At 33.2% G+C, this 27,682-nt stretch overlaps 1 protein-coding gene and 1 long non-coding RNA gene across 3 annotated transcripts; one reads left to right on the top strand and one right to left on the bottom strand.

The window, feature by feature from the left end:
* Positions 1-284: 284 nt before the first annotated feature.
* LOC148629350 (ferric reductase 1-like) lies at positions 285-21,353 on the bottom strand. 2 transcript variants are annotated; one of them, XM_088549059.1, is made up of 14 exons: positions 21,335-21,353; positions 19,359-19,463; positions 14,584-14,651; positions 14,226-14,417; positions 13,611-13,706; positions 11,688-11,838; positions 10,457-10,567; positions 7,409-7,524; positions 6,210-6,296; positions 5,453-5,527; positions 5,009-5,108; positions 3,866-4,006; positions 3,191-3,255; positions 285-2,925 (listed from the first exon to the last, which is right to left on the bottom strand). In XM_088549059.1, the coding sequence occupies exons 3-14, from the start codon at positions 14,635-14,637 to the stop codon at positions 2,806-2,808; spliced, it is 1,308 nt and encodes a 435-aa protein (XP_088405185.1). In that variant the 5' UTR covers positions 14,638-14,651; positions 19,359-19,463; positions 21,335-21,353; the 3' UTR covers positions 285-2,805. The 2 variants fall into 2 exon arrangements, with proteins under 2 accessions (XP_088405185.1, XP_088405180.1); XM_088549054.1 differs by lacking the exon at positions 21,335-21,353 and adding an exon at positions 19,699-19,834.
* On the top strand, positions 8,753-15,020 carry LOC148629351 (uncharacterized). The gene is made up of 2 exons (XR_015915961.1): positions 8,753-9,485; positions 14,532-15,020. It is a non-coding gene; the product is annotated as an uncharacterized LOC148629351 (long non-coding RNA).
* Positions 21,354-27,682: the final 6,329 nt, after the last annotated feature.

The raw sequence follows: 27,682 nt of genomic DNA, 5'->3' as shown, positions 1-27,682 counted from the left end.
ACCCGCCATCAAGTTTCATAACAATGCTGCAAGCTGCTTAGAAAATAATTTGGACAGACTCAAAGACGGCGGACAGGGTGAAACCTATATACCATCAAATTTCGTTTGCGGGGGTATATAGAGTAGTGGATTGGTTACCCCTACGCACCTACTAACTGGATTATGCGATGGTCAAGGGGCGATACATCTAAGAAAATGGTGCAGCCAGACAGATGCGTTTGTGGACTCGACGACTTTGAGTCAGTTATCCAGAGGATATCATGACTTATAAAAAAGATAATGCATCAAATTTGTAGATTTACGTCAATACATCCCCAAAAGGCAGACAGAAGTTTTAAATAATAAAAAACTAAGTATATATATCTGAATATAAAAAGTGACATATCCAGAATTACAATAAAAATGCATAATGACACAATTTACCCGAATATATCAGAAAAGATTACCAGCCTTTATTCTAGTTAGTTGACAATTCAAATGAAGACGTATACAAAATGATAACACAAAACTCCTTTACTTTTGTACTGAAATATATATAATGTCAATACATCAAGTTGAACTCGAGAAAAAAAATCTGTACATGTTGCCAAGTTTCAAAGGTTGCAAAAGTTAGATCAATAAAAAATTCCCAATATTGTACGGCAAACATTTTTATGTAAGCTGTAAATCAAAACCAGACGGTGTTTATTGTCGAGACGACTTGGAATACGCCGGTGTTGACTGGAAAAACATACAAGTATACAAGTACAACCAGAGTGACGCAATTTTGAAATATATAGGACAAAACTTGGTGTTTCTTTTTCGTTTGATAGAATGCTGAAATAAATATTGTGCTGCTCATTCCTTCTGTATTTCTGGACCAGGAAATCTTAATTCGTGAGACAAATAAATATTACTGGGGACAGTGTATACACGTGCTTGGTTTAAGTGGTATCTATACTTAAACATGTATGTTATGACATGTTCGACAGTTATATAGTCTGCCCGTCCACCCAAACCACATAACTTTTAAATGCATCAGTTAGGTACTTTTGCAATGAATAGTTTTCGGGATATCCAATATTGATAAATCAAACAAAAGATACCCTAAATTTATAGTATACAAGACCTTGTAAAATCATATAATAAAACGAAATGGTCTTCACTTGTTTTCTTTGTTCAACAACAATTTAAAAAAAAAATAAAAAAAATAAATGTGTTGGAAGAAATCTGCAACTCCTAGTGAAAAAATTGTCTTCACATGATTATCTTAATTAAACAATGTGCCTGGTGATAGATCTACATTAATTTTAAAACTATGAAAAAAAATGTACAGAAAAAATCAAAAAATATCATACAAGAATAAGATAAAATAGTAAGCGACCAGCGCATTTTCAAGAAATCAATATTACAAGAAGACAGCCTATGCATTTAAATAATATCAGTATTGTACGAGTATTAGTATTTATTTTGATGCGATATAATACTGAACTGCAAATCATATCGATACACCCGTGCAAGTTAAATAAACAAGATTCGATCATTACTTCTTGAGAATCAGAAACATCCTTTTCAATATTTTTTTTCAAAATAGTCGACAAAATTTTCCCTCAGTTATTTCTATGAAACTTTAGAATAAGTAAATACAATGAATCTGCCACTTTTAACTCAACTGCACATAATAAGATATGACTATCTGATCAAGAAACAAATTGTGGAATGGTGATGATACTGCTGGTATTCTTTTTGGTAGTTATATAATATCATGACTTCTGCACAAAAAACGGTACACTTCGTAAATATAATCCCAAATATCTTCAAGATATACGGAAGAAGATGTTTTCAAACGCTGGAATTTTTTATCGACAACATATTTGTCCAGTGTGGGGGACGCGCTTTTCAACAAATAGTCGGTATTCCAATGGGAACAAATTTAGCTCCTCTACCTAACCTATTCGATCACTCTTATGAGGCTGACTTTTTAGCTAATCTAATCCGAAAGAAAGACTATCATTGTGCTATATCCTTTAATCTCTGTTTCCGCTATGTAGATGACGTATTATCATTGAACAATCCTTGTTTCGGGGATTTGATACATGGCATCTACCCCGAAGAACTTGAGATAACGGATACTACAGACACTGTGAAGTCAGCCTCATATCTTGACATACACATTTAGAGTTCGATGGTAAAAGAAAACTATTGACCGAACTATACGACAAACGTGATGACTTGGGATTCAGTATTGTCAACACCCCTAGAGAAGTTTTATGGTCGTCATCATCAACCCGTGGATCGTTACGGTGTATCCATGTGCACCATGAAATCTGATTTGTTCAACGTGTCATAGTTTTTACTTTCCTCTTTCGTCTACCCGGACTTGACTTTTTATGAGCAACTCGACGGGTGTTTAAAGAAAAGCAGAGGACACTTACCCTACCGGTGCACCTGGTCAATGCTCCCAGTTTTAGTGGAGTCCGAGTTGCTCATTTACTGTCGTTACCTTATATGTGTTACTTTAGATATTTTATGCTCTTTGTTGTGTGTGTCTGTTTGCCATGTCTGGTCTTTGTCCCTGGATTACATTCTTTTGATTTCCGCGAGAATCTTTGTTCCCTTGATTACACTTTCTGAAGTGACTACCCGTGTTTCACAAAAGATTCACGCACACACACACACACACACGAATTATTTCTGTATTGAATGGGCAACTACGTTTAGTGATACACCTAAAGTATATTTGTACATTAATTGTTATATAATTAATTGCAAGTGATTACTTATAACTTTTTGTTCACTTTATGTATTGATAGAAAGTGAATTTCTTTAGTCGTTATGTTTATGTTGATCTGAGAGATCCATAGCTACGAGAACTACCAGGGCTACTGCAAATCCAAGTACGATGATAATATGTAGTCCGAGCAGTATCTTCTTAAAGGTAAATTGCTGAAAATTAAAAACATATTTGCATAAATAATAAGCAAAAAACACATTGCTTTCAATAAAAAGGCTCGTAACTGTGATAAATTTCAATTACATGTACTTGAGTGAAAAACGACGTATCCCTTCAGGTGTCATTTCAGACAGGAACAAAGAAAGAGTTTGTCGTACATGTTCCTGTTTCAGAGTTTAATAATCGTTAATTTTTAAATGCAGATTTTATCATTTCAACTTCTAAAACTGATATATAGCATAAAATTCATATACTAACCGAATCTTCATCCGTGTTTTTTGTCGTTGTGTTATCTTCTCTCATTTCATAGGCTTGTGATGGCTCTATGTGCATAGAAAAATGTAAAGAATACCTTATACCGCAGTCAATGCAAACCTTTAGCATCTATAGTACAATTGTTACCAAAATGATTAGAAAAAAACTGCATATGAAACAAATTCTGAAACAAATTCACCTTTCTTCCTTCTTTTTTGTTGATGATGTTTTAATTGATAAGAAGAGTTACGGCTTAAAATTCTAGTAGGATATAATCACAACATCAACTTGCAAAGTTACATGCAGCTCATACGTACTGTAAAATCTACAGCAATTTTAAGGCTTCCTTTTGAATTCTTTGTTTAAAAGCCACCTACCGTTCAATTCTATAATTCGCATAGTGAATCGGAGATGTAAGGAAAGCAAATTTCTATGGAAATATACAGAAATATAAAGGTCTAACCTTCGACACTGGCTTACCGTTAGCTTTGAATTATTTATATACAAAAGTTTACAAGTAGAAATCCATAATTTAGAGGATATCTTAATACAAAATAAACAAATGACAAACTCCATCTGCAATAAAGATGAACGAACTCATTCTACATTTACTTTTAAAATCATAAACGCCCCATTTCTTTTATAACGAAATATCATTTTACACCTTTCTACACTCACTTTTCTTCTTTGAGAGGCAGTCCATGAGTTCTAAGTACAGCTCTATCAATACTTGGTAAACAGCGTACACCACGACAATATAGACAACCCAGGTAGGGAGCTGCATGGCATCCAGTAGTACACCGATAACAATGTTGAGCACTAAAGGAGAAAATAAAACGAACATACCCCCATTTACAAAGTGGAGTTGCATAGTGATGGGGGCGTCCGTACTTCCTTCCATCCTTCCGTTACACAGGGGCCTATTTCTTAACTGTTACTCCTCCTATACCTCTGAATGGAATTTAATGAAACTTTCACAGAACCTTCATTACTTGTTTCCATTGAGCACCACCTATTTTATATTTTGATTGAAATCAATTTGGGTGTTTTACTTAGCAAAACATAGAATTATTCATTTGTGCATGTGGGAACATGGGGGTCCATCTCTTATTCATTACCCCTCCTATACCATTGATGGAATTGAATGAAACGTTAACATAATCTTCATAACATGTTCCAATTGTGCACCATATTTATTTCAGATTTTGATGTGAATCAATTTGGGGGTTTCACATAGCAAAACATGGACTTTGTTATTTGTGCGCATATGTGGACATGGGATACTCATTCCCTATCCGTTACTCCTCCTATACCACTAAATGAATTGCATGAAACTTTCACAGACTTTTTATTACATGTTACCATTGTGCATCATATTTATTTTAGATGTAGAACAAATCAATATGGAGGTCGAAAGGTGCATGTTATCGAATGGGGGAGTGGTGGTATCAAGACAGTTGCTTTGCTTACAGTTTTCCTAGTTCATCTGCTAGCATCCTAATACAGCTTAACTACCAAAATTGAGTACTGACCATCGTGATTGGTTAGATCTTCGTTTTGGAAATGTCCTGATTTGTCTAAAGTAAGCTAAATATGCGCAGGTGCCCACTACGAATGAACATTTACTCTTACAATAAGTCTGTTAAAGCAAAAAAAAATATTACAGTAATACACCCATGTGTTACGTAGTCATTCTGATCTCAAACTTAACTAATTTACATAACCAAAAACATGTTCCAGACTTCTAATATTAACCAGCCTAAACTTACCACTATAGTAAAAACATAAACCAAAATGCAAAAAATGCAAAAAGAATAGTACCTGCAAGACAATGTACAATCATGCCAACAAGCCAGTGAGCCCAGTTAAAAATAAACCTGTTTTTATCTCCTGGATGTGGTCTGCAAAAAGCCATAACAGGCTGAAAAAAAAACAGTAAGTAGTAAATTACAGCCAGTCCGAATGAGTAATGTTTTAAAATGATTTTTATGTCATTAACACAGCCGGACTTTCCCCATGTACTGTAATGAAAAGAACAACTGCAAATACTTAGTAAAGAATGTTATAGAATCCAATACCGAATGATGATAATCAGACACCGATTTTATGACCACTATGCTTTATCTGAATTCCTAACGAAAGAAATTCGCACAAGCTTAAACACTTACAATATACAAAACTGAACTTCAAAAAACTAATACTTTTATAATGTGATTATTAATTAGGAGAAATAAATATTGATAAACCAAAAATGTGCACAATTACCTGGATGATTGCGAGACACATGACTATAATGCCTATAAATGGATGTGCTTTCTTGAAATCAGAATCGGATACAACCTAAAAGAAATACATTATTACTATCATGTGTGTGATCTATTTTTAAAAGGAAAACTTTCAAATAAATTTATATCATAAACTGTAACCAAAATTTTATTAAAAAATTTTGCTTGTGTCAAAAAGCACTGCTTCTACTGGACTAAGGTCAACTGACAGAATGTTTCAACCGAAGTAGAAGAAAATCGAAACTTTAAAAAATTACTTTTATGGTAACTATTACTAAGCATACTTGTATGCAGTTTTAAAATGATCCACACAAAGTGAAATAGTCTACATCTTGATGGGTCATTTTAAAGTTCATTTTAGACCTTGAATGATTAACTTTAAAAAAAAATATCAGGGAGGAGGTGATAAACCCACCGAATTCACTTTTGTTTCTTATTCAGTTACAGATACATAACCAGAATTTGTTCTTCTTTTAGGTATTGCGCTTTTGCGATAAAATTTATATATATTGTACATGAAATTAGCACTTAGCAAAAGTTATTGTTCTTGATTTTCTTGAGATAAATGTATGGTTTTCTCAAGAATACAAATTTGAGAGCAGAAAAAACTATTGTAACATAAAAATATACATCTGAAGACCGAAAAAAATATTGTTTATTCGGTGGGTGTTTGTAGACCATGAATCACCTGTACCTCAGGCAGTGTCTGAACTTTATATGGACTGAAACTAAAATACCTCCACAAAAGTTGTTTTCTCTACGAATATTATGACAAAGCCGGCAATACAAAACAGCACCGCAAATATCATGATGGTTCTGTGAATCTGGAGCAAAAAAAATATTTGTTTAATAAATAGACAAGATAAAAATATCGATTCAGGAACTATTTAAAAGATAAGGGGTATGAATTAATTAACAAAGGGTCTACCAAAGTACATTTCTACTTAAGCCCAAAGTTTATCACAAACACGAATTCTTCTATATTATGTATGTCTGAAATTACTTTTTGATATTTTATTTGCAGTCTTTCTTGATATCACCCCTGTCGTCACCACAGTGGTTGACTGTTATAAAGTTGAGATGAGGAAAGATAACTTCGACTGGATTGCACACCTTACTGGAATGACAACCCACTGACACTGACCGTATTTTACTCACTTGCAACGTGACGATTGTCGCTGGCGAAGCAGGAAATTCTTATTTCCGGGGCAACCGATCTCTCTCCTATTTTTGTGTGTTCACTTAGTTTATATTGCAAATGCTTTAAATTTTTGTGTGTTTTGTTTTTTTATCCTTAGTTTTAATATACCATTTCATTTGATGTTATATTTTTTTAATTTGGGACGTCTCCGTTGAGTTCCTGTTTTCACGTTTTTCCCATGTGTCTGTTCTCCTGATTTGATGCTTTGGTGTTTTGTCGATTATACTTAAGGAATTATCAGATTTGTATAACATTTTAAGGTTTATGAGGGACGGCCCTATTTGTACTCAATTAAGATCTGATGCACAGCTATGTTCTTATATCCCGGATGTATCGACCAATTGGAATATGTGAGACTTCATATAACAAACTCTGCGCCTGCGTTGAAAGGTCAAAACAATACCTTCCTAACTGCATATATCATTTCCGAAATACGTCACTTCCGACAGATTTTTTAACCATTCAGTTTTCAGAGCATCTACATAAACCTAACGCGTCTTCCTTAGCAAAGATTTATATCAGATTATATATTTACTGACATTCAAAGGATTTTTTTGTTATTTGCAATTTTACTCATTGATGAATAAATAAAAAAGACTCAAATGAAACCTCATACATTAACAAAACACCAGTAACAAACAAATCAGGACCCATAAAAATGTTAATTAACCAAAAGGAAAATATATACTTAATATTAAATTCATTATGGATCTTAAAGATGATAGATTAACCTACTGTAAACCAGACTTTTTCTCCAAGAAGTTTTTCCTCCAACCAAACAGGTTTATAGTATCTTGCCACAACTACACCAATACTTGTACACAGAATCCATGCTGCTATCATCATACAACCTGATTAATAAAGTTATAATTAAACTCAATATTATATGGTATAATCTGATAAATAAGTTCAATTACAAATACGTCAATACTGATACACAGAATTCATGCTGCCACCATCATACAACATAATTACAAGTAAATTCTGATGAATTAATTACAATAACAGTAAATCGTACATTCTGAAATATATTTAAAATACAATCACACTAATACCGGGGTAACCCGTAAGTGTAGCCAAGGACGTTTAAAAAAACATAGTTACATGTAATTACACCAATGCAACAGTGTAAGACAAATCTATGCTAATATCACCATGATATAGAGATTCTACGAAAGTAAAGTCATCAGGTTTCATTCAGTGGTCAAGGAGGACTAACGGGTAAGAGAATGGTATCACCGTGTCTCCATATCCATAAATGACATGTTTTGCTATGTGAAACCTCCAAATCGACTTTAATAAAAATCTAAAATAGTGATAATTCAGTGAAGGTTTGATTAAATTAAAGAGTTTTTGTATCCAACAACGTATGCTCCCCCGTCCCGCAAACTTGATCCACTTGCAACATCCACTACGTCCACAGAACAGCTTCATAAGATTCTATTGAAAGGCGGTTTCAGAGAAGTTACGCTGACAAGATGGTTTATGAGGATTTTGGCAAATTTCTAAGTTCAAAGGGGCATAACCCCTACAAAAATTGGGGTAACAAAATTTCCTGGTAATATGCTCTACATATGATGTTCTTGATACATACTACGTTTCGTAAAATTCGGTTCAGTAGTTTCAGAGCAAGTGCGCTGACAAGGTAATTTATGAGAAGTTTTGGCAAATTTTTAAGTTTAAAGGGCATAACTCCTACAAAAAATGGGGTATCAGAATTTCCTGGTAATATGCACAACTACATATGATGATCTTGCTACATACCAAGCTTCGTAAAATTCGATCGAGTAGTTTCAGAGGAGTTGCGCTGACAAACTTTGTGATGGACGCACGGACAAGCCAAAAACGATATGTCGCTCCAAAAAGAGAGTGAGACATAATTCAATTCAGTGATGCAGGAGGAGGATGGGTACCCCCTCTGCGTAACGGAAGGAAGTACGGACTGGACCTACACTCCTATCACTATTTATCCCCACTATGGGGTTATAGTAAATCAACTTGAAAATCACATCAAAGCTGATGCACAGAATTCATGCCAATATTAGTGTAGAAACCCATATCAATAACAAAATTGGTACACAAAATCCAAGTTTATATCAACATACAACCTAATAAATAAATATCTATTGTATAACAAGTACTATCTTTAAAAAAAAGATAGCCGACGCAGTAAAATCTGTTTTTTTACCTATTATTTTCTACATTTCATTCAGGAAATAACACATGACACACAATTTCAATTTTCTATAGTTTTTTATTCCAACGCAACCAAGTTATCCGTATTTGGCCAATCGGGAAAGAGGATTGTGATCAGATGACTTGCGTTTTCATGGAAGAGCGTCTTTAAGGTCAAAGGGTAAAAAGCGAAAACATACCCACTGCGTCGGAAAAAAAGTACAAAGAATAGTATACCCATTGCCATCACTATACATGTATTGAGAAAATCAGTATCTATAATGATATTCATGAGTCGATTACTAACGACAAGATATTTAGTAGTATTAAGGCACTTAGTTATCAGATACAAAATCGAAGCAGCCAAAAGAACACACAAATTGAGACAAAATGAAGTTTTATAATAGTTCTACAATCATTACGAATTCAAACAACTCTGATTTTTATTCTGCATTAGCTATTACTTGTATTGTTATATTAGCTATGGCATCGTTTATAGGTACTTGTGGAAATGTTCTCATATTAGTGGTTGTCGCAGAGACAAAGGAGTTACGACAGACTCAGTCAATATTTATTGTGAATCTTGCTCTTTCGGATATGTATGTAACAATGATAGCTGATCCAATGAGTATTGTGGGTAAGTAATATGTCATTCTTCATCAGGACAAGACTATACAGTTCTCCAAATCCGTTACATGTATATGCTCTTACCATAAATAAAAACAAAACAAAAAAACAAAACAAAAACAAACAAAAAAAATAAAAAAACAAAAAACAAAAAACCCCACTCGGAGTTTTGTCTTCCTATACACATATTCCCATTTCTAGTAGACATGATCTATCCTCAGCTGATAAACAAATTACACTTGCACATGCACAGATTCCATGAATCCATCTTAATCATAATTACATCAATTCTGGCACACATATTTTGCAAGAAGTTGCAATTTTCGCTGATTATGGATTTTTTCATATCTGATGTGATTTAGACAATGTTCTTTGCCATTGCAACATAATACAAATATAGCCATTCTTTGGTAGTACACGGGTGTGAATTTTAACTTTGTTTACAGTTTCAGGTACCAGTAAATCAGTATCAAGAATGGACACCATATATTTATTTTTAGAAATTGCTCTCCCACTTTCTGTGTGAAGGAATATCTTGCTCTGCAATACTATTAAGTATCAGTCTTTATAAAAATTAGACAGGATTCATCAAAAAACCCACCGAATTCAGTTTTGTATCTTTGTTTAGAAACCATTACAGATCACATAACCAGTCTTGGTTTTTCATTTAGGGGTTGTGCTTTTGAGATAAAATTTATATAGATTGTACATGAAATTAGCAAATTGCAAGAGTTATAGTTCGTGCTTTTGTTTGATTCGGTTGATTTTAGTGGGATAAATGTATGATTTTCTCGAAAGTACAGATCTGAATATGAACGAACTGTTACGTTAATATAGCATTTGCAGATTGAAAAATCATTATTTGTTTGATGGGTTTCTCTTCACCATGAATCACTATAATATGGACAGCGTCTGAATTTTATATGGGCTGGTACTTAATACAATGAAGTAAACCTGTTTTAGTATAATTATATTACTTACCGTGTAATTTAAGCATTATATTTTGAGGAGCACTACCAAGAACTTGAAATTTCTTAAAATCTGCTTTGGAACCTGAGATTCCAGGAAATGTGGTGTGTTTCTTTTTGGAATCTGCAAAGAATACATCAGAAAAATCAATGCAATTGAAACAGCGCTTAAACTTAAAATATTTAAATAACACTAATGCATCGTTGCTTCAGGCAGATAAAGAAAAAAATTGATTTGTTCAGGAAACACCCTTCCATTTCTTGTAAATTAAACCTTTAAAACTTTCTTTTCTTAATAATTAATACAAAAAAGGATTTAAAGTTACCCTAAACTAAATAGGAAGTTTATGAGGAGAATGAAGTACTTTCAAACCACAACTGTCGACCAAACTCGCTTCCTTTTAATGATTTATCTGTAGTGTTTTGACCCCTTGGGAATCGTAGCATTTATCTGGGTTTTTATGTTATTATATGTTATTTTTTGCACCAAGGAAGCTAAAATGTTTAAAATCATGCATTTCGTATGATAAAAAATATGTGCTTAATTGTGTCATGACAGATTAACAAGATCAGACTTTTTCACATTGCTGTAATTTTCCTCTTTTCATTATACCCGGATTTGACATCAAATAGAGCATCTCGGAGAGAGTGTGTTTTACAAAATACACCTATACATCAGGTCAATAATCATAGGTCCTTCCTCATTTTGTATTAATAACTAATTTCTAAAGAACTTTTTAAAATTTTTGTAAAGTATAAGATATGAAAGTTAAAAATCCTATTTTAATATTCATTGGCCTTGTGGTAGTTTATGACTACCTTTGGAACTACATTTATACCGGAAGCTTATTCGTTTAATAAAAAAAGGTTTATTTTAGAATTCTAAGCAATCTTTTTTGTTCATTTAATTGCCTTTATATATTTTTTTTTAATTTATTTTTTTCCATTTTCTGTATTACGAATAAGATGCATATTGGCAATATTTAATCGATATCGAACATTTTTTTATTTCTTTTATCATTAACTTTGTGGAGGGAAAACGCAAATGTCTATTTACAAATTATGCAGTAGTGAAAAGCCTTGATCTAAATTTCATGTTTCTAGAATTTACAGTTACTACATCATATTTTATCTTATAAATGCCCCATAAAATCCCATATTACCTGTTCATTTGGTACATATTCTGCTCAATTTGTAAATAATACTACAGTATTTTATCATTTTTAAAACATTATGGTTCTTACTTGTATTAGCGTTCCAGGCGCCTCTAGCCAGCAGTAAAAACCAGTCTGTATCAAAATCAATCCCTGCTTGATTATTTTTCATTACATCAAAACTGCATGTTAAAACATTATTGGCATACGACTTAGTAATAGCTGTGATCCATGTTGGATTCTAATCAAAAAAAAGAAAGAAAAACGTAATTTCCAAAGAATCAAATTCAATATACCCTTACAGAGGTATATAGGTATTAACCTGTGTCCTTCCACAAATGTCTGAAGGGTACTTACTTCTAAACAGCCCAAAGGGTTTCGATGGAACGTTTTAAGAATTTAGGCATCATATAATGTGCATTTAGACGAACAGGGCATTTCTTAAAATATAAAGTTTTCATATCTTTATCAAACTATATTATATAAGAAATCTTATCAAGTCGCTAAACATATTTTATTGAAAAATAAAATAATTTATGTTGTCTGATTATACCTAGTTTCAGTACTTTACATTCGCATGTGATTTGCATAATTATATATTATTACTCATCATTAACCTGCCGATCGGTGCCGTGTTTATCGCCTTAGCTTCATAGTTCTAGCTTCAAACGAGATCAAAATGTACCTCTTAAAAATATCATACATATGTGTTCTATGTGTGTTTTTGCTTGTATGAGAACGGGAAGATGAAATGATCGGTTAGCACTGAACACTACCCAGTTTCCGATTCAGACACAGAGTCTCGTTTCAATTGACTACATATAGGTCATATACATTATCAGGGCCCCGATACAAAGAGCCATTGCCAGTTGTTTAATCCGGTTCCAAAATTGGTTCCTTGGTCAATATCATAAGCGATCCAAAGATCGCTAAAAAATTGAGAGAAAATTACCCGCACTTCCTGGTAACCTCTTGTTGTTGTGATTGAAAAACATTCGGGTCACCACGCTTACGAAAGAGTAATCATATCAAGGGAACCAAACTTCTAGCGGAAGTCACCCGATTTTAGAGCATGTCGCATTCGTGCCATTTCGGATGTTGAAAGCAAGCCATAATCAGTTCAGCGACTTTGAAGACTTCAGTCTTTGATTTTCACTTAATTTCGTATTTCGAAACCATATGTTATTGACAGTTTTCATGGTCCACTCACCAGATTTCTGAAAACTTGAATTCGATCGTAGAATGTATGTAGAATTTTGTATATTTAATCACTTCTGCTTCATTCTGTATCCTACATGGCTTATGACATGGAAATTTTTAAGTTGCTGGACTAGCTTCAAATTTGGATATATCGATGTATGACTATTTGTGGATCTGAGTCTCCAAATATATCACAGTTTAGTTGAGAAGTGTACATGTCCAGCATTAAAATACAATATTGAAACATAAACATATTCTAGTATTTTTACTTTACATCTTACTCAACTTCGTCAAAATTAAACTGCTAACTGGGATGTTAAATCATAGAGGTGAGGACGAAGTTTTCATAATGATAATCAATGCGAATTCAACCTTTGATCTTAGAAGCACTTATCTCGGTCTGTCAGGAAGTTAGCTTGTAATACCAAGTGTAATATAAAGCAAGGATATTTTTAGTTTTGTATCTTATACAACACTAAATGAATATTGCTCGCGTCTTGAAGTTTTGTAAAATTATGAAGAAAAATAAATCCTTTTTTATGTAAAAATATAAAAGTCATTATCATTTTTAAAAAATAAATGAATATATTCAACTTCGTCCTCTTACAGATTACACCTGCCTCACATTATGTATAAATGTATTGTGATAATGCTACAATATTTCATGACCTTTTCAGCATGATGGGTCATTGATATTCGTTAAAATCACAATTGTTTCAATGGTAATAGTTCAGTTGCAAAATTTCTAAGAAATATATTTATTTAGTTACAATAGTTTTGATTCCTTGTCAACTTATTACACTCTCTACTTACAGCAGAAACATGTTCATTCCACTTGCCTGGGTTATTAGAATGTTGTATAAATGTGTTAGTTCCATCAGTGATGCAGTCTAAGACTTTATCATTTCCCTATAAATAAAATAGAACTGATAAGTATCAGTGTGTCAACCAGTACTTTCGTAGAAATTAATTAAGTTGAAAACCTAATTTCCAAGTTTCCAGATATACCATTAAAATAATAAGAGGACAAACTTGCACGTCCATTCTAATAATTTAAATTTGGATGTAATCTCTACGGAAGCCGAGAAGCGGCCACGCATTTTTTTTTCGTTTTTTTTTCTTGAAAATTCAAGAAAGTTTCTTGAACATTTAATGTAGTTTCCTGAAAATTCAAGATAACAATTTGAAAATTCAAGATATTTTGTTAAAAATTTGACGCGTCTTTGCCTTTTAACTGAATTATTGAGAAAAACAAAACACCAAAAAGAAACTTTCAGTTCATGAATTGACTTTAATGGTAAGTTCGACAAAAATCCACATTTCGTAAAGTTGCAGGTTAACAGCTGCAGTATAAAAAAATAATTTTAACAACCAACAACTGTCTTGCATGTAACCGCCAAAGACAACTAATCGGTAACATGTACCTACCATTTGTTTGTCATCGGACAACCCGAGGGAAACCCAGTCTCCATCAGCTGACAAAGACGGTATTTCAGCTTTAATACTGAATTGTATTTTATCACTCAAATCTTTCCACGTCACTTCAAACGAGCAGTCACCAGAACATTCATTGTAACACCCTAACAAAATTCCGCAATCATTGTTACCCTCAAAACCAGTCTACAAGATACACAACAAAAAGGGAAAAATAATGAGAAATATTAAAACTTATCTATTATTTTTTTTCTTACGTTATATACTGTCTAAATAATACTGCTCACTTTTTATTTTCAGACGTTGAATATTTACAGAGAAACAGTGAATGTAAATATAAATAGCCACTTACTATGGATCCCATTAGGAAAACACCAAGAACTAAGCTGAGCACTAATGTCTTCATTATAATGGTATTACCTTGAAAAAAAATGGAAATTAACAACACGTCTATTTATGAGTTGACTACAGCAAAGAGTTCTATAACAATGATGTTATGTAATACGTTGATCAATTATAGAAAAAATCTAATGAAAATTAACAATATGACTTGAAGAAAATAATTAAATTAATTTTAAGAATTTTATTCAGAATCTATATTTTGAAACTTATAATTGATCCAATCTCTAGGTACATGAAAGTAAATTCTTTCAAAAATGAGCTGTTACAATTGTGTCCTTTTCACGGGAGATGAGGCTTTTTTGCATCTTCATGTAAAAATTAGTATTGTACACTATAAAGAGTTTTGTTATTTTTTACGAGTAGTGTTTATGTCTTATGAAAATCTGATATTGGTGTTTTTTTCTACCTTGAGTACTAGGTTATGGGTCTCGAATGGCCCTACTGGGCTTCGGTCAGTGAAGTACTTAGCAGTAACTAACTAGCGTTGGTGGCGGAGCCAAGCCTTCAGGATACCTGACCGAAGAACTCAGTGTATATCAGACTAGTAACTTAGCTGCTGTGTTGACGTTCTGACCTACTTACAGATCGCCCTTTGTTCTGGTCCTTCCAATTGTTTTTTTTTTAAATTGTAACTTCATACATCCTCTATGTAAGCTAGCAGAATGGTACGTAGTGAATCAGAAAGATACTTCCAGGCCAGTCTGGTCCAGGAGATTTAGAAACACTTAAAATTGAATTAAAAAGTATCCCCAGTTTATCAAATACTTGTAGCAAGTTGAAAATACCAAATTGAGTATTCCCCCCTCAGCCTCCTCTTCAAAATGTTCACAACTTTACGGACAATAATAACCATTTTGACAACATATATCCGCAATCACAGTTATTAGCAGTCATATAACATGAGCCTTTAGTATATTGGATACAACATAAGTTACCAGGTGTTCTAGCTTTAATGATGGCGTTCTACTTCATAGGATAGAAAAGTATCTATTCTATAATTACATGATACCGTCCATGCTTAGGTGACGTATTAGGACGACTCTCGCCTATTTTTATTTCGCCATATAATATTAATCTGCGTGGGAAATTGCAAATATGAGCTTTATAATATCGCTGAGTAGGAAAGGTTTCGTCTTCCTACCAAAAACCCTTTTTACATTTGTACTGCATAAAAAAGTTGCTCTACAACGTACTGCAAATATGAGCTTCATAATATCGCTGAGTAGGAAAGGTTTCGTCTTCCTACCAAAAACCCTTTTTACATTTGTACTGCATAAAAAAGTTGCTCTACAACGTACTTTTTGAAACCATAATGGTTCTAAATACAAATGTTTCGCAAAATGTCAGGAATAAGTAAAATTCTACCTAACATTGCCTATATGAATAGAAAGCCTTCAACCAGCATAACATTAAGCTAGGGGCTCATGGCAGTCTGAAAGCTCACCATATAATATGAATAATAGAGGAAGAACCAAATAGTCAACCAAATGTATTCCAAGAGGTTTTAGTGGAAAATCTTAGTGCAGCCATAATGCACGTAAGCCACCTTAGTGGATTATCAAATTTTAAAAGGGTTTCAGTGTACTCAACAATCCCATTAGGTTTCAGTGCAGTCAACAATCCCATTAGGTTTTGAAAAAGTTCTTGCATGTTTAACTTGAAAACTCGGCAAATGAGAAGCTGTTAAGGTTGCATTAATAGGACGGGATTGAGGTGCACTGTTCCGTGCATAATGTTGACCTGGTCTACTTTTGTAAAACTTAAAAATCAATAGCCGAAACTTGTGGAAATATTGCTTGTGGGTATTGGAGCATTCGTACATAAATAGATGCAATACTTATGAAGGTAAAGGGGTGTAAAATGCATGCTTTAAGCTATCTGGAAATATTCAGGTCCTCGCCGGATTGGGTTCACTTCCCTGCACCAACTGGTTGTGTTTTTTTTTCAAAAACGCAAAATTTCGCACGAACTTGAAAAATTAGAATCATGAACAAATGAGCAGAAAAAGGTACACTCTTTTACAATAATACCATGCCGGCTTACTTTATCTGAAAATTATATACTTTTCACTGGAAAAAAATGTTAGATTTGCTTGTTTAAGTGTCTCAATATAGCTTTATTTCCACAAATCGTCATATATTTATCTGCAGTGACATACATCTATATAGTGGATCCTAAGGCCAGTAACGCCATCTTGTTTAATCATTGCAAAACAAAAGTGGATCGTTTATGAATGGCCACTCGAACATCACTTCTGCCAAGTTCGGTCAAACTGGTCAAGTGGTATTTAAATAGTTGAATAAAACATTTATTTTACAGAATACAGACACGGGAAGTGCGTGGACTCTTTTGTCAAGGCGAGCTAAAAATAGCACACATTTTTTTATTTACTGTACAACTGTCCTGAGGTTGTATAACAACGACATAAAAATACACATGAAAATTGCAACATATGTTTTAATATGCTTTAAAATGTATAGAAACATAATGTTAAGGACCTGTATGGTAGACATGTTTGCTTTTTAAGTGAATCATATGAAAATCATACTCTTTTTATAAATTAAATCGTTTACGATTTCATTGAATTGTTTTCATGAAATAATTCAACGGTCAGAAAAATATGTTCATGGTGGTCCTAAACATACGAAAAACATAATATGATAAACATGTTTACTATGTGTTTTCAGATCATATGTTGCCTTTTGCTTGTGATAACTAGAAAGTATTTGATGATTCAGTCAAGGGGTGTCGTCGTGTGGTTTTATTACACCTCACGATTCAGCCAAAAATAGCACAAAGGAACATATTCTATCTTTTTAAAGAATGACTGTTATATCATTTAAATTTTTAAAGAAATAACCTCAATCATGTGGTGCAAACTAAACAACCGGCCTAACAGGTTATTTTCAAATGTGAAAGAGTAATCAAGGGAACCAAGGTTATAGCGGTAATCAAAAGAATGTAATCCAGGGACAAAGACCAGACATGGAAAACAGACATACACAACAAAGAACATAAAGTAACTAAAATCATACATACAAAGCAACAAAAGTAAATGAGCAACTCGAACTCCACTAAAAACTGGGAGCATGGACCAGGTTCACCGGTAGGGTAAGCGTCCTCTGCTTCTCTAGAAACACCCGCCGAGTTGCTCATAAAAAGTCAAGTCCGGGGTAGACAAACGAGGAAAGGTGAACTATGACCCGTTGAATAAATCAGTTTTCATGGTTCTGATGGATACATCAAAACGATCCACGAGTTCATGATGACGACCATAAAACTTCTGTAGTGATGACTTCAATCTTGATATATGCACCACAGTAATTGATTGCATGGGGTTATTTTTAAAAACCGAAAAAAATATAACAGTCATTCTTTATAATTTAATTTTAGACTGTAATTGTATCAAATCATAAAAAAGATTGATGACTTCACAGTCACTTTACAAAATTTAGTTTATGAGATGATGGACAATTTTTTATCCAATCAGAAAGCTTGTTACTTCTGAAATTACATCCTCCCAAGTCAGGGTTTTGAGTCCACCCTCGCTCCCTCAAACCCTTGACATCACTCATTCATATTTAGTGATGTATCGTCCAGCCAATTCCGATTGGTCGCTTCCCCGGGACGAAGCACTAATGAAAATCGATTTAACATAAAATGTCTGTGGAAAGGTAACAATAATACAAGGTAATGGACCATCCGATATAGTAACTGAAAGTTGTATGATGTCACAAATGATGCAATATGAGCAAAAATGATAACTGTAGATGCTGTTTAAAGTCTTTACTGAAAAAAATGACGTTATGTGTAGCCATTTTGTAAGTTATATCGTAGAGTTTCTATTACGTGTGATTTGATTGGATTTTGGATCCGGGTTAAATTTAAGTAACTCACTAGATGACGCTGAACGATACCCCGCTAAATATGAATGAGCGATATCAGGGGTTTGAGGGAGCTAGGGTGGACTCAAAACCCTGACTTGGGAGGATGCTGAAATTAAATCATTTTTAAAAAATATAAATATGGGATAAGCATTGCCTAAATCAGCAAGCACCGTGAGCTTTATCATACGTGTACCATCTGTGCGAGACTCGTAAAAATATTTAATAAAGGACATTACACAGGGAGGGGAGGGTCAACTCGGATGAAAATTTTTGCTTCGCAAGAGCAATATTTTTATTTATATTTAAGCAGCAAGCAAAAGCAAATATTTCTATTTGAAAATCTGTCTTGTTAATTAATGGGGGAGTTTTTTTAATAAATGAATAACATTTTTTTCCTAAGATTCCAACCCCATACCCCCCTTTCCCCTCGCTCTCAAAATGGTCAATAACTTTATAGCATTTCGCAATACACCACATTCAGGTTTTCCTATACTTACAGATTACATGGGCTCATGAGTGTTTAACCAGGGCCGTGGCCATGTTTTCTGAAGGGGGGTGCTAACTGATCATTGATAAGCAATTTTACTTCATTATCTAGTATGACTTCTCTTTAATTACAGGCTAAGATGTAAATCAGAGTTTTTTATTGATTTTTTTAAGGGGGTGCGATCGCACCCGTCGCACCCCCTGGCTACAGCCTTGTTAACCCTGCCGTTAAAATAAACAAAGCAATGTCTATCAGTCAAAAACTCGTTTTTTTAAAATTTCACAATGGACAAGACGTTCACAATGCTCTACTGGTACACGCATTAAGTGAGAGAAAGAAACGAATTCCTACCTCTTCTGATGTAACCTCCAGAGGCTGAACTTGTGAAATTTCTTGTGTCTCCGCCTAGAGATACTCATACATACACTACAAATTTCTAAACACGCCCTGGCGAATCTAAAAATAAGCAAGTAAATAAATATTTAAATTCTACTTGCATTCAGTAAAATTCAATCAAGCACAACACAGTCATTTAAAATCCACTACTCAGTATAGCATGAACTGATGTTCTGAATTAAATACTCAATAAATTGATTTTCTTTTAGTCATGTTTCGTGTCATAATTCAGAATGTACTAGCTTTTTTCGTTTTTAAAAGTAACAAGAGGCTACCAGGAGCCTGAATCTCTCACCTGGTTAAATTTTGTCTTGCAAGGCAGGCGGGAACCTACTCAAGTTGAATTATCTCCCATTTCATTGCGTTTTTCGTCTGTCGTTAGAGTAAATGGCTGCGATAGGCCGTTTTTGGTTCTGATACGGAAATGATCGAATTGAACGACGTTCGCGTGTTGATAACGTATGACTTGTGAAAAGTGCTTTCTACATATATGGTGAACAGGAAACGACTAGTGTAGATCGTGCCATTTGCTCGACAGATTTGTAAAACGGGGATTTCTTTGGATGGATAAGTTTTGAAAAATTCTTAATCTGGTGGTGAACTGTGATGCCTTGATGATATTTCGTGGTTTAAAATTGGATCATGCATACTGATTTTTCAAGATTTTCCATATCATGCCGGACCTTTGAGTTACAATGTCATTGAAATGCAGTATAAATGAACATTTCAAGGGCAGATAACTCTGTCGAAAATCTCATTTTTCTAACATTCTATTGAAAAATTTCTGTGCAAAGCCAGTGATGCAGAGATCAAATAATGGTCTCTTCAAATAGAGAACGTATCCTTGGGTGATATAATCTAAAATTTCCGGCCACGCCGCTGGTATTACATTGTCAGATCGGTAGGGTTGTGACATGTATGTTTGATTTTTCCATTTTGCCTGATTCTTACAAATACTTACACTTGGTACTTACATTACTTGAAGACACAGCACACGCACATAGTTATGTATACATGTGAATGTAAACAAAGAGGGTGAAAGGTGGCAATGTAGAACGTACATGTACTGTCCTATAGCTTCATTCTTGATTTCAATCGTCGTATGACAACCGTGTCTTAAATTTGTAGTAGAATATAATAGTAACCAATGAAGGATTCTCACAAGATGATAAGTTACGAAATTGGAATAGGTTCTACGCAAATTTTATGCTAAGACGCTATGTGTTATGTTGCGAGAGCAAGATAGTTAGAACTCGTCACAAGGTTTTGTTAGGCACCATTTTTATAAGTGAGGTGGGGCCAGATCGTGGGGTCTTTTTGAAAAAAAAACTACAATCATTCATTGAGTAAAAATATTATATTCTGACATCAAATTCATGCGGGGTACGTATGGATAATGATAGAAACAAGTGTATGTATGGCAAGCCAAAGTGGACAAAAATCAATATTTTGTAATATTAGAAAATGAATTTTTGATATTACAAAATCATTTTTTTAATATTAGAAAAGATTTTTTAATATTAGAAATTCATACTGTAATGTCAAAAATTCATTTTCTAATATTACTAATTCCTGATTCAGTAATATTATAAAATATCACACATTTTGTAATTGAATTTGTAATATTAGAAAATGAATTTGTAATATTGGAAACATCCTCCCAAGTCAAGGTTTTGAGTCCACCCTCGCTCCTCGGCTCAAATCCCTGATATCACTCATTCATATTTAGCAAGTATTGCCCAGCCAATTCCGATTGGTTGCTTCTCCGGGTGCGAAGCACCAAGAAAATTAATTTGACATAAAATATCCGTGGAAAGGTAAACAATGATTCGAGTAACAAATAGTTGTAAGATGTCACAAATGATTCAATATGACAAAAAATGATAACTGTAGATTCTGTTTAGTCTGTAGTGAAACAAAAATGACGTTACGTGTATGTAGCCATTTTGTAGGTTATATCGAAGAGTTTCTATTACGAGTGATTTGATTGGATTTTAGATCCGGGTTAAATTAATGTAACTTACTAGATGGCGCTGGACGATACCCGCTAAATATGAATGAGCGATGTCAGGGGTTTGAGGAAGCGAGGGTGGACTCAAAACCCTGACGTGGGAGGATGTATTGAAATATGAATTTGTAATATTAGAAATTTTTTTAATATTACAAAATAATTTTCTAATATTAAAAAATCGCAACTGAATACGACAGATCCATTTTCTAATATTAGAAAATCAAATTCTTATATTAAAAAAAAACGTTTTTTGATATTAGAAATTCAATTGAATTTTTGATATTAAAAAGTGTTTTGTGATATTAGAAATCTAATTTGTAGTATTAAAAAATCATTTTTTAATTTTAGAAAACTTATTTTCTGATAATACAAATTCATTTTCTAATATTACAAAGTCATTTTCTAATATTAAGAATTCATTCTCTAATATTACAAATTCCTGATTTAGTAATAAAATAAAATATCACACATTTTGTAATATTACAAATTGAATTTGTAATATTAGAAAATCAGTCACATGTTTTAATATTACAAAATGATTTTCTAATATTAAAAACTCGTCATTGAATACGACAAATCCATTTTCTAAATCAATTTCTAATATTCAAAAATAGTTTTTTAATGTTAGAAATTCAATTGATTTTTTAATATTAAAAAATGAAAAAAGTGTTTTGTGATACAAGACATCTAATTTGTAATATTAGAAATTGAATTTGTAATATTAAAAATCATTTTTTGATATTAGAAAATGCTCATTTTTGTCCACTTTGGCTTGCCATATGTATGCAACCCGTACCTATAATATTATGTTCTAAATTCACTTCGTTCAAACGAACATAAAGCATTTATTTGCGAAACTTGCCATAATTATCTATGAAAATAAGACACAAAGACGAAGTACTGATACTATCAGGCACGGTGACTCGTTCATATTGATACTGTCAGGCACGGTGACCTCGTTCATACTGATACTATCAGGCACAGTGACCTCGTTCATACTGATATTGTCAGGCACGGTGACTCGTTCATACCGATACTATCAGGCACGATGACCTTGTTCATACCGATGACCCGTGCAGGTCCGGGTGTCAAAAGAGTAGGCCTGCAGCAGCGTTAAGCTTGTCGTTAAAGGACGACTGAAAAGTGCGCAAATCCTTAACCGGGGGCTAGGGTGCTCTGCCCACAGAGCAACTGGGTTGTGTGCCCCAGGTGGTAGAATGGAGTACCCCTGGTGTGTTACATGCTGGGGTTGTCAGGCTATAATACGGAAAACCTGACCGCAAACCATAGTGGTGCACCGTGTTGGGAAAGATGCCACGTTCCTCGCACGTTAAAGAACTCTACTGTGGTATTCTCCCGGAGTAGGAACCATAGGGCTCCGCCACAGGAGACTAAAATGCCCGACTCTACCCACTTCTCCCCATTTCCAGTGGCAATCAAAATTTGTCGACCCCATTATCCTTGTGTCCCGTCCCATTTTTCATTTCATCATCATTTCATGTTCATTTTATCATCCACTTCATGTTCATCGCCTGAATATAGCTGAAATATTGCTGCTCGGGCGTTAAACCCCAACAAACAAACAAACATCGTTCATATTGATACTATCAGGCACAGTGACCTCGTTCATACTGATACTATCAGGCACGGTGACTCGTTCATACCGATACTATCAGGCACGATGACCTCGTTCATACCGATACTATCAGGCACAATGACCTGGTTCATACCGATACTATCAGGCACGGTGACCTGGTTCATACCGATACTATCAGGCACAATGATCTGGTTCATACCGGTACTATCAGGCACGGTGATCTCGTTCATACCGATACTATCAGGCACAATGATCTGGTTCATACCGATACTATCAGGCACGATGACCTCGTTCATACCGATACTATCCGGCACGGTGACTCGTTCCTACCGATACTATCAGACACGGTGACCTCGTTCATACCGATACTATCAGGCACGGTGACCTCTTTCATACCAATACTATCAGGCACGGTGATCTCGTTCATACCGATACTATCAGACACAGTGACCTCGTTCATACTGATACTATCAGGCACGGTGATCTCGTTCATACCGATACTATCAGACACAGTGACCTCGTTCATACTGATACTATCAGGCACGGTGACCTCTTTTAATAAACTATACAAACATATATCAACTAAATGTCCCCAAAATACTAATCTCTTTTACAGTCCCGCACTCCGGCTGTCCAAAATTACTGAATTCAAGCAGCATTCTATAATATAAAATGAATATCCGCTTAAATATTCGAATATCCAAATGTATTATAAATGCATTTAATCCCCCGAAAAATAAATTTGTCTACAAACGTGTATGTAGTAGTCTAGGGGTCAGCGTCTTAATGTTCTGCTAAAGTCAATATCTAGAACATTTCTTAATGAAATGTTTCCATAGTTTTAATAATACATTAAATTGAAACACTGAAACATTGCTAAATGCATCTTTATATGTATATAACACAAAAGCACCAGTCAAACTTAGGAACAAATGTTTTATAACTTCTATATAACATTAACAACAAATATGTAAACTACATACTTAAGAATAAATCTACAGCTGTCAAAAACAAGATTTGAAGTCTGAAATTTATATAGGTCTGTTCCTAAATGTATAATGCAGTGCAAGCTAGCGCTTTGCTCCCAGTTTTTTCTAGAGGAGTCCGAGTTGCTCATTTGAATTTGTTACTTTGTATGTATGATTTTAGTTACTTTATGTTCTTTGTTGTGTATGTCTGTTTTCCATGTCTGGTCTTTGTCCCTAGATTACATTCTTTTGATTTCCGCTAGAATCTTGGTTCCCTTGATTACTCTCTCATACACATAAATATTTATAGTAACTGTTAACAATTTTGATTGACTATACAATGCATGTGAATACTGTTGTCATAAATACAGTCAGTATTACTATATAATGCAGTTGTTATTTTACAGGGAAAGTACAGATAACTGTGATTGAACAGCTAATGTCGGATTGGATCAGCATGTGTTTATACCTAGTCAAACATATGGAACGCCTTAACAGTCTGATGAGATACACATTTGTTTACGAGTTACTTGCTGTGGTTTTATAATTACATGTGATCATTTTGTATTTACGTTGTGTAGGAACATCTTTACATTATGTCGTTTTGTCTTTACTTACGTTCTGCCATTTCGTCTTTACGTTCTGTCATTTCGTCTTTACGATCTGTAATTTTGTCTTTACGTTCTGTCGTTTTATGATTACGTTATATCAACATATATTTACGTTATGTGGATTTATCTTTACGTGCAGTGGTTTTCTTATAACGTGAGGTCGTTTCATCTTTACGTTATGTCGATCTCTACATACTTTATGTGCATTTTCTTTTCTTTACGTGATGTGGACAAAAATTTCATGATGACGTGTGACCCCGCAACTTTTTTATCGTGTGAACTTCAAATCACTCCGTAAAAGGCAAAATAGACGTCACAACGCCGATTAGAAAAATGCTGAACGAAATACACTGGGGTAGTCTATCCAGTCACCCTAGAGTATTTATTCTATAGTAAAAAATAGCTTATTTGTTATTTACGTTCAATATTATCACAATTGATACACCTGGGACTCTGTTGGTGACTTGTGACGATTTGGCATGTTGGTAGATACACATTTCACGGACTTGTATATTTTTTCGCAAATTTTGCGATCAAAACTGAGTGTGATCCTACTCCAGCAATGCTAGAGGTTGTCTGGCAAGCTGTTTATTTTTCACTTGGTGCCATCCTAACCTCCTATATCTGACATGTTGAAAGCCACCGCAGATGTGAATATGTGTTTTAAAAGTGTTTTATTCACATAAAAGAATTTTAACTTAGAATACTGGAATCTAAAAATCCTTTTTTTTTTTGAGTTAAATTCCTAGAAAATATTTGTAATGAGGACAGTTATCAAAGTGACCAGCCATTTTGAATTAGGTCAACAATTTTACGGAACATGATGTATTTTTCACAAAACGAACTTAAAGTTGGTAATGAAAATTCGTTGGTTAATTTAAATATTTTCGTTTCTCAAATTAAAATCCGTAATTTTATCAGCCGGGTGTACCCATTCAAAATGTTGAAAACCATATGCGAAGTTCCACCTACATGATCTTCTTCCTATTATTTCATTTTGTTTTAACTTGTGTATTCATATTGAATAAGATGTTTTATCCCTCCTCGTCAACTTGTACAAATAATAATGTTTTGATGTAATTTGTTTTTCTGCATATCTTTGTAACTACATCGGTTTATAAAGTTATATATACTTAAACTGCTTTTGCAAAGGATTTCCAGGATTGCTGGATTTTCTCATCAGGTAGATCATTTGTTTTTCCGTTGTCACCTTTTCCATGTTAGGGTAAAGAAACTGTAAAAACAAGTTTTAAATGGTAAATATTTCTGTCGATTTCAAAGAACGTCAGGACCTGCGGTATGCAATATGGTGCTCGGAAGTAAGAGGTTGGGTATGGAGGAACGGAATTCCAACCACTTACGCTGTAGGACTAAGTGTGATCCTTTTTTTTATTAAACGTATCCATTGCAAGCCAAAGTGGACAAAAATCAATACTTTGTAATATTAGAAAATGAATTTTTAATATTACAAAATCATTTTTTAAAATATTAGAAAAGATTTTTAATATTAGGATTTCATTTTGTAATATTAAAATTTCATTTTCAAATTCCTGATTTAGTAATACTATACATTTTGTAATATTACTAATTGAATATGTAATATTAGAAAATGAATTTGTAATATTAGAAAATAAATTTGTAATATTAAAAAATCACTTTGCTATATTGCAAAATCAGTCACATGTTTTAATATTAGAAAATGATTTTCTAATATTAAAAAGTCGTTTCTGAATACGACAAATCCATTTTCTAATATTAGAAAATCAATTTTTAATATTAAAAAGTCGTTTTTAATATTAGAAATTCAATCGATTTTTTAATATTAAAAAGGTGTTTTGTGATATTAGAAATCTAATTTGTAATATTAGAAAATTAATTTGTTATATTGAAAAATCATTTCTTAATATTAGAAAACACTTATTTTGTAATATTAGAAAACATACTTTTTAATATTACAAAATCATTTTTTATATCAGAAAATATTTTTTAATATTAGAAATTCATTTTGTAATATTAAAAATTTATTTTCTAATATTAAAAATTCATTTTCAAATTCCTGATTTATTAATATTATAAAACATCACACATTTTGTAATATTTCAAATTGAATTTGTAATATTAGAAAATGAATTTGTACTATTAGAAAATCACTTTGCGATAATGCAACATCAGTCACATTTTTAATATTACAAAATGATTTTCTAATATTAAAATATCGTAATTTTGTAATTGAATACAACAAATCCATTTTCTAATACAAGAAAATCAATTCCTAATATTAAAAAATCGTTTTTTAATATTAGAAATTGAATTGAACTTTTAATATTAAATAATGATTTTTTTAATATAAAAAAGGGTTTTGTGAAATAAGAAATCTAATTTGTAATATTAGAAAATAGATTTGTAATATTAGAAAATGAATTTGTAATATTAAAAAAATAAAATAGTTTTTTAATGTTAGAAATCCAATTGATTTTTTAATATTAAAAAATGAAAAAAGTGTTTTGTGATATAAGACATCTAATTTGTAATATTAAAAATCATTTTTTGATATTAGAAAATGCTTATTTTTACCCACTCTGGTTTGCCATACTGAATACCCTTTTAAGGTCAATAACTCTAACAAGGAGTCGTGTGACAAATTTTATTTCTGGAGACTTTTGTAGGCCTTATAATACGGATCATTTCAGCAATTGAAAGGATTTGGCTAAACCTAACGGTTTTGTAGAAATAACATGCGAAAAACAACTGTTTGACCCCTATGTTCTACATTTAGTAACGACAGCCATGTTTTTCCACAGATAAAAAATCCCCATGTCAGTTCTATGCAGGATTCCCCAAGGAATATTCATACCAAGTTTGGTTCTAATTGGTCTGGTAGTGTCAGAGAAGAATTTTGATGGAAATAACATTGAAAATGGAACCAAAAAACGTCGAATAAGGACAATAACACCAACATGGCTTAACAGATTAAAACACAAATTTGACCTCAGATAGATCTCATCATGCTGAACACTTTACCCTAATGTCAAAATTCAGCTAAACCTAACGGTTTTTGAGATATATGAGAAAAACTACTGTCTGAGCCCTAT

Source organism: Perna viridis, chromosome 1 (genome assembly GCF_037379345.1).
Source record: "Perna viridis isolate PV_CMFRI_1.1 ecotype Kerala chromosome 1, ASM3737934v1, whole genome shotgun sequence".
NCBI lineage: Eukaryota > Metazoa > Mollusca > Bivalvia > Mytilida > Mytilidae > Perna > Perna viridis.
The sequence above is the reverse complement of the archived record's forward strand: the minus strand, read 5'-3'. Positions and strand labels throughout refer to the sequence as shown.

Bases quoted from the DNA above. Each gene is read 5' to 3' on its own strand.
- LOC148629350 (XM_088549059.1), bottom strand. From the start codon at position 14,637: ATGAAGACATTAGTGCTCAGCTTAGTTCTTGGTGTTTTCCTAATGGGA. The intron at 11,839-13,610 runs GTAAGTAGAGAG...TTTTTTGATTAG, and splicing joins GGAATGAACATGTTTCTGCT to AATCCAACATGGATCACAGC. The intron at 5,528-6,209 runs GTATTTTAGTTT...TATTTCTTTTAG, and splicing joins AGAAAACAACTTTTGTGGAG to GTTGTATCCGATTCTGATTT.